This window comes from Eleginops maclovinus, chromosome 2 (assembly GCF_036324505.1).
Source record: "Eleginops maclovinus isolate JMC-PN-2008 ecotype Puerto Natales chromosome 2, JC_Emac_rtc_rv5, whole genome shotgun sequence".
NCBI classification, from domain to species: domain Eukaryota; kingdom Metazoa; phylum Chordata; class Actinopteri; order Perciformes; family Eleginopidae; genus Eleginops; species Eleginops maclovinus.
In genome coordinates, this window is record NC_086350.1 from 19,208,349 (window position 1) to 19,221,245 (window position 12,897).

Sequence of the window (12,897 nt, forward strand, 5' to 3'; positions counted from 1 at the left end):
TTTTGAAAGTAGGTCAACAAAGTTCTCTTCCGGTCAGATTTCTTCTACTATTGGCGTTGTGGCTCCAGTTTGGTGTTAGAAGTTTGGAGAGATCAGAGCTGCATTTCCAAAATGATTGCTTCAAGCTTCAGGGACTGCAAGGTTAGTATGTGGGCTTCAGAAAGTAGTACAAAAGTAAGATAAAACATTTCGGCAATGTATGACACGACATTCGCTTTTTATGTGGTTTGAAGGAACGGCTTGTCGTTTAGCAAAACTTGTTACACGACAAGGCGACAGCAAATTTGAAAGGGGATATCAAACTGGTTGTTTTCCTAATTTCACAGTGAATGCATATTAACTGCAATGTCTGAATACTAAACTAAACATAACGTCTGACATATGAACTTTTTATATCAGTGCATGCAGTTATTTATATCAAACCATTAAAGAACACGTTTATTTAGCGTGCTCAATCAATGCAAAACCTTTATTTTGAAGTTTGGCGATGATACAGTATTTATATCTTGTGTCCCTTACAGGCATGGAGTGCAGAGAATCTCCCGATGTCCACAAGCAGTAATGAGGCTTGTAAATTGTATGATGCCATTCTTACTCAGGTAAACTACTTATTCTTCCACACATTACACATGTTGCTTGTATTCAAAGTAAAATTGTGTTATTCATTGTTTTTATAGTGAGAACAATTTGTATGTATTTCTATAATATCTTGCATTTTTACGGAATTTTCATTCAAAGCTATATTTTTTTTTTTCAACCCACCATGTCAATAGTTAAAATTGACTAACATGTTTGAAGATTTCTGTCACCAAAATTATGGTTTGGTATATTTCATTATATTTTTCTATTCTAAAATTTGAATTAACAACATCTCAATTTGGTTCCATTTCTAGTTTGTTAAATGGAAGAATGATGAAACATTGGGAGGATTTGAAGGATGCTTTACTGCCATCCAGGCGGCAGACCCTAACTTTGGTAAATAGACGTGTTAAAACAAAATGTATTATTTTTTTACTGAAACAGCAGCTGCAGCGAGAAAACAGACAAATCAGTGTTACAAGTTCAGAGTAAGAAAACAGGCAAGAGAAAAAACTTGTATCCACTGCTAAAAAAGCCTAATTGATAAAATACTTTGACCTTCTATACTTATTAAGTAATCATTGACAAAGTCCTACATCTAGTCAGAGAAAGAACAACAACATTTATCGTACTTTGGGGTCATTAAACAATGTAAAATCTGGTCAAGCTTACTGAGAAACCATATTTAGAAAAAAAGCATGAAGACCTGTAAAAGGCGAAGACCCCCTCAGCTTTACAGACACTTTCAAAACAGACATGTTCATATGTTTTGTACTGTGTGCACACATAAAGCACAGGTGTATCTAATAACATTGCTAACGACTGCAATGCATCCAGTGGAATGACTTACCAGGATAACAAATGGAAGTACGGCATTGTTAGTGTTATTAGTTAGACCTGCGCTTGTCTGCTTTCTGATATGATGTAGCCTCGGATATTTAGTAATGAGACATATGCTGTCATGTAATTAGCAAAAGCGTTAACTTCTTGACCTTTAAGAAGCAGCGATTTATCAGTTCCTGTCTGTCATATGAATAAAAGTGTGACTTCGATGTAGTAGATGCTGCTGTTTATCTCCATCAAGTGTTTTAGGTGTTTATGTTTAAATGCAAATGAGTCAAGCTGTTGTTGTGCAGGTTCAACAATAATTGACGTTCTTGAGAACTTGCTGCTTTTGACAATAGCTGAAAAAAAAGGATCCTTCAAATGTGGTTTACACAACAAACAAATTGAGGCCAATAGGTTTAAGATGAATTTTACAGAAAGTTTACAGATCTGAATATATACAGAATACAGTTGTCTTTAGATAAAACATTTAAAAAAACACTTGATAGGCCTGCAACAAACAAGCTTATTTTAATAATGAAAACATCTGCCAATTAATTTTAGGATGCATTGTTTTGCCCAAAGACTCTCAGGAAATAGTGAAAAATGTCCATCCCAGTTTTCCAAAATCCCAGGTGATCCAAAGTTAAACATTTTCTCAGACCGAAACCAAAAGATATTCAGTTTATTATCAAATGAAACAGAGGCAGAGAAATGCCATAGTTGCGAAGCTGAACACTGATATTCTGAATGCTTTTCAATAAAAGAATAGATAAAGTATTGCTATAAGGGGTGTAACGGTTCACAAACATTTCGGTTCGGTACGTACCTCAGTTTTTAGATCACGGTTCGGTATGTTTTCAGTTCACTAACCCTAACCCTTTCAGTACAGCAGAAAAAATGATCACAAAACATCAAATATTTCTGGGGGTTTTTAATTATTATTAAACTGTGAATATTCTCTAATAAATACAAAATATAATAAAATAAACATGAAGGTGCAGTATTTTGAAATTGAACTGTAGCAGCATGATTTTCAAAAACATTTTCAGAAAAGTTAACTTGTCCACATTGCTAGCAGAAAGGGCAGATATCTGTTGTGACTGGAATTGTGTTTCCTGGCCTGTCCAACTTCCATTCTGACACTACCTCCCAGGTCCTGCGATATTCTTGGCCCGGGAGCAACATCGCGCGTGAGTTGACAGGTGTTTGTCATCTTCCCTTTAAAAGCTTCAAAAATATATTTATCGTGTCAGTTTGGCAATAAAAGTTTTATATTCTGAAAGCCAATACTTTGTTTATTTAAAATCAGACAAAATACCTGAACCCTGAGCCGTTGCAACTTCCAACTGATTTCGGTAGAGCGGGTCACACTTCGGTACACACGTGTACCGAACCGAAGGGCCCATACCGAATATTTTCGGTACGAATATATATACCATTAGTACCCTAATTGCTATATTGATTTTTTTCCCTGATGATTTCAACTATTAATTGCAACACGGTTTGGCAAACAACATTTGGAATGGAATTTCAACTATCAACTTTGTATCCACATAAATGTTTGCTGTAGTCATTGTTGCATAATTTAGAAAGAATGCCAAAGTTCCATCGAGAGGGAGTTTCACTCCCACACAATCCCCCTCTACAAGAAACCCTGATTCGACTCCTTTGTTCACCTCCCTAATAATGACACTATTATGTAACACTCTCGCTCCTATTGGCTCAATCTCCAACACATTGTAGGTGATAGGCTAAAGGGTGGGAAATGTCTAAGCAATTGACCAATCACAACAGAGCCTGCCAGCTAACCAATCAAAAGAGGTGCTGCAGTACAGGCAGTATGAGAAAAAAAGAAGCACTGTAGGCACACAATACACATATGAACCTTAAAAATGAGCATAATAGGTTCCCTTTAAAGGTTTCCCTTTACATATCTTGCTTTGTATCAAAAGGATAATCTTTACAGGTGTAGGTTTTTTCTTCAGAAAACCAAACCTAAATTTCTCTGAGAAAGTCAAAAGAAAAGACCAGTGTTATCTCTATTCCCTGTAGTCATGGGCCATGTGATCAGTACTGGGTTGAATCTGGTTTCAACATCGAGCTCCACCCGCCTGGATGAGCGCCTGGCCAGCGCTGTGAGGCGAACAGTGGAGCTGGCCAACAGCCAGGATATCTCTCCCAGAGAGAGACTCCATGTCAAGGCCATGGAGCTCTTTTCACATGGGTAAGATCCAGAGCCAGCTTGCTTACAGGAAATGCAATCAAAACCGAGAAGGATAAGAATTTCATCAAACTAGTGGTTACAGAAGAGGTTCTGAAGACCATGAGTGCTCTTTGAAGTGTAATAGGGGATCCCAACATGCATTGCTGTCTGTCACATAAATTCAGCGTTTTAAGAAGTAGTCTGTGGAATAATAAGGTAGCAAAACTGTGATTGGTGTATCCTATAAGAATTAATAAATAAATAAATGACCACAAATTAAAACAATACATTCCTAAATAATAAAAAAAGTTTCAAGCAAGGTTATTCTTATAAAACAATCTGAGCTATTGGGTTGGATTTTCATCCCTTTTGTCAAACAAATGGCAATTTAAAAATCTGACCAGAAGAGAGACATTTTCCCTGATTTAATGTAACATGTTTTGAAGTAACGGCTACAATGCAGTCAGTTAATATTAAGTCCAAATAAAGAAGAGATCAATTTTCTTTATCATCACGAAGGAGGAAATGGGTTGCCATTGAAGGAATGAAGTCCCTTTAGACATCAGAGGACCATAAGAATGTTTTATTTTTTCAGCCATTATTCATGCATCCCCAGATTCCTTTTTTTCTGTCCCCCTGTGATGCAGTCGCTTGTTTCAGATGCACAGGATTCATCTCCAATATTATGTGCCAAAAAGATCCTTCTGTACATTTCCGTCGCAGTATATCTAACAAGTATTCTTTCTTAAGTGCTCTATTTCCCAATGGTATGGCATGATGTATTGCAAGGTTGAGAGAAAAATCCTGTTTCTCAATATTGTCATACAGGGTCTTTGTGTTTTTCAATCGCCTCTAATTCGCTCCGTTCGGCAAAAAGCATATTGACGTCTTCATGATTCTCTTGGTACACACATTCTGTTGTCCACCATTGTTCAGTTTTCTTTAACAGTGACTCGTGTTTTTTGTAGTAACTATCCGAAGGCCTGCGAAATATGGGAAGACATTCTGGTTGAACATCCCACCGACTTACTGGCTCTCAAGTTTGCTCAGGATGCTTACTTCTACATGGGAGCCCAACTCCAGCTCAGGGACTCTGTGGCCCGGGTGCTGCCCTACTGGAAACCAGATATGCCTTTGTACAGGTACAGAAAACAACAAACATTAAGAGAAGCATTTAGGATGACTTTTTATTCATATGAAGCTCATGAACCAAATCATATTGGTTTGGATCTGTAATGGGAGTGAAGGGGGACTTCAAACACAGGGTAAATGATATGCAATCAATAACACTGCTAGTCAATGAGTAAGACTTGCATGGTGTCAGTGTGCAATAAAGAACAGTTTACAATCTGATCAGAGGTTATGCTGTACACAGGTGCTTACTTGTATTACAAATAAAAGTGGGGTCAATAGGCCCCCATAGTCTTTAAGGCACTTTATTACTCGTGTGTCTAATATAATCTGACCAGCTGCACACAAGCTTACTATGATAGTGTGCAATGTGTTATACTTACCGTCTTGAAATGAGTGTAGTTTATATAACATTCAACTAATGTATGCGTAAATATAATGAATGTCTTTGGGATTATTTGTTGAATCTTTAATGTGGCATACAGAAATCTAAATACAGACAGACTTCTGCAATAAGTCCTAATAAGTCTTCTCATTCAGCTTTATCCTTCTATGTTGGATAAAATAATGCATATTCTACGAAAACACTGAAAAATGTCACATTGTCTGTCTGTGAACCTGATATTTCTCACAACGGTCTAAATGCGACTAGATTATGAAATGTTTAAGACATAATAATAATTTGCATTTAAAAAAAAGGAAGGAACAATACTAAACTGATTGGACATTTAAGTATGCAGTTTTAACAATGATCATCAGACACTTATGTACCTGTTTGGAGCGGTGGGGTGGCAGGTTTGCTGGCAGTGCTTATCAGGGAGAAAATAGAGTGTTTTAAGGAGAGTCTGTTGCACCCTGCAATAATGCATGTCCTTTATGGGTGACCACTTCAGGCGAGTAAATTATTGTTTACTTCCACACCGTTTCTTCAAAGTAAATAGTTGAGTCATACCAAGCTAAATCCAATTTATATTTTCTGATTTGATGGTGACATTCATGCCTCACAAAAATGATATTTTCCAAATGATCCAATCCTAATAGAAATAAACAATATTACCAGAATGAAAAAAAAGGCCTTACTCCTGCATGGCAATGTCGTTAGGCCAGTTATGTGCGTGATTACAATTTGGTTTTTCACAATCAAAAGTTGGAGCCCATGTTATCATTGCATTCATTTGTTTAACAGCAGTTTCAAGTACATTTTAGTTGTTTATTGTTGTGCATGCAACACAACAAATAACATGAATTTAAAAAAAATAATGAATCACATACACAAAGTTTAATTCAAAAGGAGCAAACAAACAACAATGTTTATAATGGTCACCAAATTAAGGAACCCTAACTGTGGATTCTCTATAAACTGTTGCTGTGAGCTGACACTGACAGTATAGGTGTCAGACAAAGACACGTTTCTTAACCAGCGCTGTTTGTTTGAACATGCTCCAGCTGTTCCTATGTATCTCCCTCTGCTCGTTCTGACATAATTCAAAACACTGTTATGCTCTGTTGGAGCTACGTTCTTATGCCTTATCTAATAATAAAATGTATTCAACGACTGTAAAAACCATCGCTTCATAACAAAGGCGGATATTTGGGGTTGCTGAACATAATTTATTGTAGCAGTAGCTGTATTTGAGACGTTAAGAGAACATTGGTATGTACAATAGTATAGGGATCAATAATTCAGGGAAGGCTTAGCGTTCTTTAGCCTTCATTACCCACCACCCCTGCCTGTAGGGGTCTTTGTTATTGCTCAAGGGTTGGTTACAAAAACAGACTCTGCTTTTCATCATCCTACCTAAGGAGTAAAAGGTGTGTGTGTGTGTGTGTGTGTGTGTGTGTGTGTGTGTGTGTGTGTGTGTGTGTGTGTGTGTGTGTGTGTGTGTGTGTGTGTGTGTGTGTGTGTGTGTGTGTGTGTGTGTGTGTGTGTGTGTGTGTGTGTGTGTGTGTGTGTGTGTGTGTGTGTGTGTGTGTGTGTGTGTGTGTGTGTGTGTGTGTGTGTGTGTGTGTGTGTGTCCTCAGCTATCTGAAAGGAATGTATTCGTTCGGTCTCCTGGAAAGTCGCCTCTATGACCAAGCAGAGAAAGTTGCCATGGAGGTGAGATTTCCTTCCCCATATTAGTTCTTTTATACGTGCTGTTGTCATTGCAGCTGGGTGGTGCAGGCTCTCTGCTTCTGCACTGGCCGTGTCTGTTCAATTCGGCAAATAATTTGCTGTTGAACACCAATCATAAGCAGCTTATCCAGCCCACAGTCGCCCCACTCCACGCATACAAATTAGTTGTGACATGAAGGTCACTTAAAAAACACATTAAGGGACATCATAAACCAAAGTGAGATAGTAATGGAAACTTGAGCATGTCATTATTTTTGCTGAGGTCAAAAACAATACCACATTTTCCTCCGCATCTGTACTGCTTATCCTTCACTTACTGATATTCTCTGTTGTGCAGGTCCTGGCTGTGGTGCCAGATGATGCCTGGTCGGTTCACTCTGTAGCCCACGTTTACGAGATGACAGCAAAGGTGGACAAAGGCTTGAAGTTCATGAAGAGCACAGAGAAAGACTGGCAGGTACAACTTTTGGCTTTTCCTTAGCAGTGTGTTTTCCTGATTCATTTGATCACTGACATACTGTACAAGGTTGCTGAGTCTACACATGCAAATAGCCCTTGGAAAAATATTTTAATTTTGTATTCCAGGTATCTGACGTGCTGGCCAGTCATAACTACTGGCACTGGGCTCTATACTTCATCGAGAAGGTAAAGAGGATAATGAGTTTTCTCAGTCAAGCAAATAGTTGTCAGGAGTGTTTGTGGAACTTGTATTTATGATATCCCTTCCCCTGGGTAATTTGAAGTCTGGAGTTGATTATATTGCAAGATTAATTTGTGTTTGCATGTGTGCAACACAATCTATCAACACTGCCTATCTCTTCAGTCTGGAGTTATTGCAATTGTTCTTCCTCACCTCTTCTTCTTCCACAGGGGGACTACGAAGCCGCTCTGCAAATATTCGATTCTCAGGTTGGTCTGTGTTAAGAGTTTTCATCAGAACCTTGATAGTATGTCTGAGTACATACACACTTAGCCTTTCAACAGCCATGCATGTACCAACACACAGGGGATGCAGACTAAAAGCAATATGTTGTTGTGTTGTTGTGTGTCAAGAAGGCAAGTGTGTGCAAATTGAAGTCAAATCCATGTGAAGAGGCACTTGAGCGTCAACTGTCAAAGCTGATTATTTTTTTATTAACTCTAAAAATAGGAAAGCCTAAGTAATAAGTAAAGCCTGTTACTGTCCTGTCCTGTACCTTTTACAATAACATTCTTAATGTTACTTACTACTGCCATAAGTTTGAACACATCTGACCTTGCATCATTTGCTGAATTAAATAAATGTTTAACCACAGGTATCAGGGGAATCCAGCAAGTTCTGAACATGTTTGTTTAAAAATGTGTTCATTGTGTGGAGGCAGTTCTATGTTACATCTTTCAGTGTTCAAGCTATGCTGCCTAGTGAACATTTCTCATGTATTAGGTATTCAGACGTTGTAAAGCCACAGGATCCATGTTGGACACTGTAGATGCCTCTTCCATGCTCTACAGACTGGAAATGGAGGGTAAGATACGGGCTGATATGGGGATGTACAAGGTATCACTGGCAATGTAATCACTGTCTGCAATAAGGGAGGTTTAATCTTGTATTCATCTATCACTCTTGGACAGCACATATATTGTAGATGCCTTTCATTTCTGCAAGATAACAACCATTAGTCTTTTGAGTGTGATGCAACATTTAAAATGTGTTGCTAATTGGCCTAAGGGCGACTGAAACGTCTAATTAGAGATAATTTAAGAGAGTGTGGTCTTAAGTGAAACTGCTAATGAGGTGAGATTATCTCACTTATCATACCTCATTAATGTGAAACTAAAGGCACTGTGTTGGAATCAGTTGTAATTAGCCAAACCTCTGACTATATCCCTCATTTGTTTTCATTTATTTTAAAATATAGACTAAATGACCTGCTGACATTTTAAAAACATTTATTTTATTGTGACCTTTGTGCAGCTTTCAAGCTATATTTGTCTGTTTGTGTTGGTGCATGGGTCAGGTGTGTGTGTGAAGGATCGCTGGCGAGAGCTGCTCCAGGTAACGCAGCCTCACACCGATGATCACGTGACCCTGTTTAATGACGTCCACTTCTTAATGGCGTCGCTGGGAGCTAAAGAGAGCCGGATTTCTCAGCGCATGCTGGAGGGCCTCCAGGAATTGGCTAAGTAAGTTCCGCACCAATTCTCTTCTTCACTGCACAACTCAGCACTCTAACCGCCTTACATAAGAGCCACACAGACCTTATGTAAAGAGGAGAGAGAAATGAGGCTAGGCGAAGGATGGCAAGATAGCGAGCTGATGCAGTGAGAGAGAACTCAGAGCTGCACTCCTCTCAGAGACCGGGGTCTTCCTTCTGCAGCAGTTGGACCAGCTGCTGCAGACTCTGGAGCTTTGTGGTCACAATGTTGCCTGGCGTCCCAACCACAGACATCGTGTGCTCTCCATTTGGCTGTGTGTACAACCCACAGAGGAGCTGTCACTTAAATCCAGTTCTTTTAAATTGTCATGTTTTTCAGTGTTATGTAATATAATGCAAGTCACAAGAGTCTGGGAATGACGCACCTTCAGGGGGAAAGCAGCTCTTAAAAGTGAATTTCAAAGTAAGAAACGGAAAATGTTCTCCTCACCCCCGCTCAGCTGTGAATAATCAGGCAAGCCGTGAAGACATGTTTAAGTTTGCATTTATTTAATTCCATCACTCTTCTATAAACCGTGTCACTCTTATTACTTTGGTTTGGAAGGATTGCACAGCTTTACATAATCCATATTTTGCCATTGCAAACTTCCTCTAACAGTCAAAGGCAGTGAGTAAGCATTAGCTCATCCAAGAAAGCCCAACAGCAGTGTGGGATGTTCTGCCTTACAGTGAAGTCCTTCTCAGACGTTCACAGTTTTTCAGTTCATTAGATTAATACTCTATAGCAGTGTGTTTTCTGTAGTTTTCGTTGATGTTAGTGCACTACATTATAAACCATCCGGCTATAGTATGAAATATATTTTCTCTAGTTATAATCCTCTCTTTTCCTTCACAGAGAGCCAGGGGTCAATCTGCAACATCAGATGGGAGGGACAATCGGTGTACCGATGTTTCAGGCCATGATGGAGTATGACCAGGGCAACTACAATCATGCCGTGGACCTACTTATGCCTATACGCTACCGCCTGGTCAATATGGGTGGCAGTGATGCACAGGTAAGGTCCCACAGAAAAGGGTAGATATAGTAAGCTAAAGGCAAACAAAAAGAAACCAAAAAAATGTTTGAAGTGTACAGCCTTGAGACTTTGTTTGTCTTTTCTTGGGATTTTATCGATCATACTCCATTGTGTTTTTTCAGTTAATCCCTGTTATTGTGCAATAGGCCAGAAGTGAAGAACGCTCTGCAAAAGTGCCTTTCAGTCCATGAAAGCACCACACGGTGTGAGGATGTTCTGCACTGTATGAATAATGAATCTGTGATGGATGCTGATGGACTTTGTGGATTTTATGTTCTTTGTGTTCAGAAAAACAATCCCCTAGGTGCAACAATGTACATATAGTATAGCACAAAAGGGTTGAAAGACTTTATGTACAGTGCAGAAGCAGGGTGGTGTTTACTAATGGGTTTGTCAACTGTTGTTCACAGAGGGACGTCTTCAATCAACTGCTTATTCATGCAGCCATGAAATCGGAGGATAAGCACCATCAGAAACTGGGAAGGTAATGCACAACAGGGATTTGATGCTTTCATACGAAGGTCTGCTGAGAGAATATAGGAGACATAAGAAAGAACTTTTGATGCATTGGATTTCAACATGATACAGTATAGTCTCTGTAGGGGCCGCCGTCCACTCCAGTTTTCTTTAGTTGTTTACGGCAGTTGTTCTTTCCATGCAAGCCGTATGCTCTCTTTATGTAACCTTCATCCGCTGTCTGTACACCATGTTATACTTTCATTATTGATCACGTCGGATGCAAGCTTGTCTCTGTAAATCTTTGTTTATGTCTTTGCGCTGTTGTGTTTCTGCAGATGTCTTCTGGTGGAGCGCGAAGCCATGAGGCCAAATTCCCCTCTGACGGATCGTCTGATGCAGAAAGCTCTGGCCCTTCACATCTAGACGGATCGCAAGGATGCGTACGGCAGTTCCCGCCATGCAAAAAACATAAAGCAACACGAATGAATCTGATCTCCACTGCTCGGTTTAAGGAAACTCATTTAACAGTAGAAACTTGGCAATGTAGTCAACACATCTGCAACTCATCACATCAGTGTTTTTAAATGAAATATTTTGAGACTGTTTTTTTGGATTGAAGACATGTTTAAGCTTTATAACACATTTCTCAAGATTACGAGCATTTATTAAACGCATTTGCTAAATTGCATGATCAATAGCCTTATAGCCTCTGAGTTTATTCTTTTCTCTCTCTAATCAATACTGATCAGTGTAACTTTCCTTGTTTTATATCTTATAATCAAACACCACATTTAAAAGTGAAATACTACTCAGAATTATAATCCTCATGTCAAGAGCAATATAAAAAAAAGTATTCAAAACCAATAGATATACACTCCTTCGCACTCTGCTTGTGATGACTACTTGTGCACCACACTCTTAGGCAGCAGCATGGTTAGAATGTTTAATGTGCTCAAATGTTGCAGTGATACAATAGCCATAAGACAAGATGTCCTTGCACGTCTCAGGCGAATTGAGTAGAGAAATGTACGTTCTCTTCTTCCCTCTTCTTCCCCTGCGCCGGCCCGCTCTCACAACACTGAGGTAATCTCATCTTGGATCTGAGAGATCAGGATCTGGGACAGCACGATGCCTGCAATCTGGAGGACAGTAGCAGCCGCTTTACATTACACATCAGATTCTCTGAAACTGTACAGCCTGTGCCGAGCATCTCAAGGTCCCTGGCACTCATTTGTCAGTGTTTACTCGTATGTGGAGTTCATAACCCTTTTATGTCATATAGAGGCTGATTCCATAGTGTTTCTGACAGCGAGAATCAGTGGCTAACTGCTTTTAACAGAGCTTTCCAATTATTAACAGTTGTATTTAAATGTGGGTTGTTATGCAGACAAATCAAGAAATGGTGTTTAGTTAGCATGACAGAAATAAAAGAAGGCTTCATCATCAGATTCCCTTCACGTCAAAGCAAACTGAAATACTAGTGCAATTGTTTTGACAGGACTCATGGGTAATTCACATGCTTCCCTCTTAGCAGAATCTTTGGGGACCCAATCAGCAGATAGCAGAGACACAGATCAGGCTTAAGATCCAGTGGCAAAGCTGCATGCTGTGGAGGAATCCAATGTGAAACACTGGTTGAATCATTTCGATAAGTAAGTGAACTAATTATTTAGAAGCAGCTTTTTGATAGGTGCTAATTACATTTCATGGCCAATCTAACATATTGACTTGATTTATCAAGAGCACTTAATGCGTTGGGGTTTGAGGTGTGTTGTGCAGCAGTGCTTGGTGAGAGGAGGGAATCCTCAGTGTGCTTCTTTTCTTAGTCACATAATCTTACATTATCACCCGCAGACCTCTACCTCGGTCGCACATTAACCTGAGCTTTCGGCCTAGAACAGTGCAATAAATGAGTAACGTGCAGTTAAAAATTAATCGTTCCATTGTGCCTAGTTATTGCTGTCTAGGTATAACCCTCCATTTTAAATCAGATCCGTCCCAGTGGCTTCACATTAAGCTTGGTTTCTTTTAGAATCAGATTTTTATTAGTTTTTTTCCCCTTTCTGTACAAGGACTGGGTTCTCATGTGAGGCAATTTGTGCAGGGCAGTTTTTCTACGATAGACGTTTGTACGTGTGTTACTTCAGGAGAGGTGCAGGGTCCTGATTGATGGACTGCTGCTTGGACTACATAGCTGCCCGAAAAGTCCGACTCCGAGGGTGCAGATCCCTTCAATATGTTGATTGCTACACACTCAATCCTGTGAGCCTCCAGTTGATGCCTATATCGACGTGTGTGTGTGTGTGTGTGTGTGTGTGTGTTTGTAAGCTTATTTAAAAACAAGACCAACGCCATTCCAACCTAGAATCG

General features: G+C 39.4%; 2 protein-coding genes across 2 annotated transcripts in view; one reads left to right on the plus strand and one right to left on the minus strand.

Moving 5' to 3' along the window:
• ttc38 (tetratricopeptide repeat domain 38) lies at positions 1–11,224 on the plus strand. Its single transcript, XM_063909168.1, has 14 exons — positions 1–141; positions 522–599; positions 894–975; positions 3,460–3,631; positions 4,579–4,752; positions 6,764–6,839; positions 7,195–7,314; positions 7,443–7,502; positions 7,728–7,766; positions 8,281–8,362; positions 8,855–9,020; positions 9,888–10,047; positions 10,479–10,552; positions 10,863–11,224. Exons 1-14 carry the CDS (start codon positions 112–114, stop codon positions 10,948–10,950), a joined length of 1,401 nt encoding a protein of 466 aa, XP_063765238.1. The 5' UTR covers positions 1–111; the 3' UTR covers positions 10,951–11,224.
• tspan33b (tetraspanin 33b) overlaps positions 9,520–12,897 on the minus strand; it is a 20,101-nt gene continuing 16,723 nt past the window's right edge. Inside the window, exon 8 of the mRNA XM_063909178.1 lies at positions 9,520–11,666. Within this exon, the coding sequence (XP_063765248.1) occupies positions 11,598–11,666 (69 nt within the window). The 3' untranslated portion in view covers positions 9,520–11,597. The remainder of the gene's footprint in view (positions 11,667–12,897) is intronic.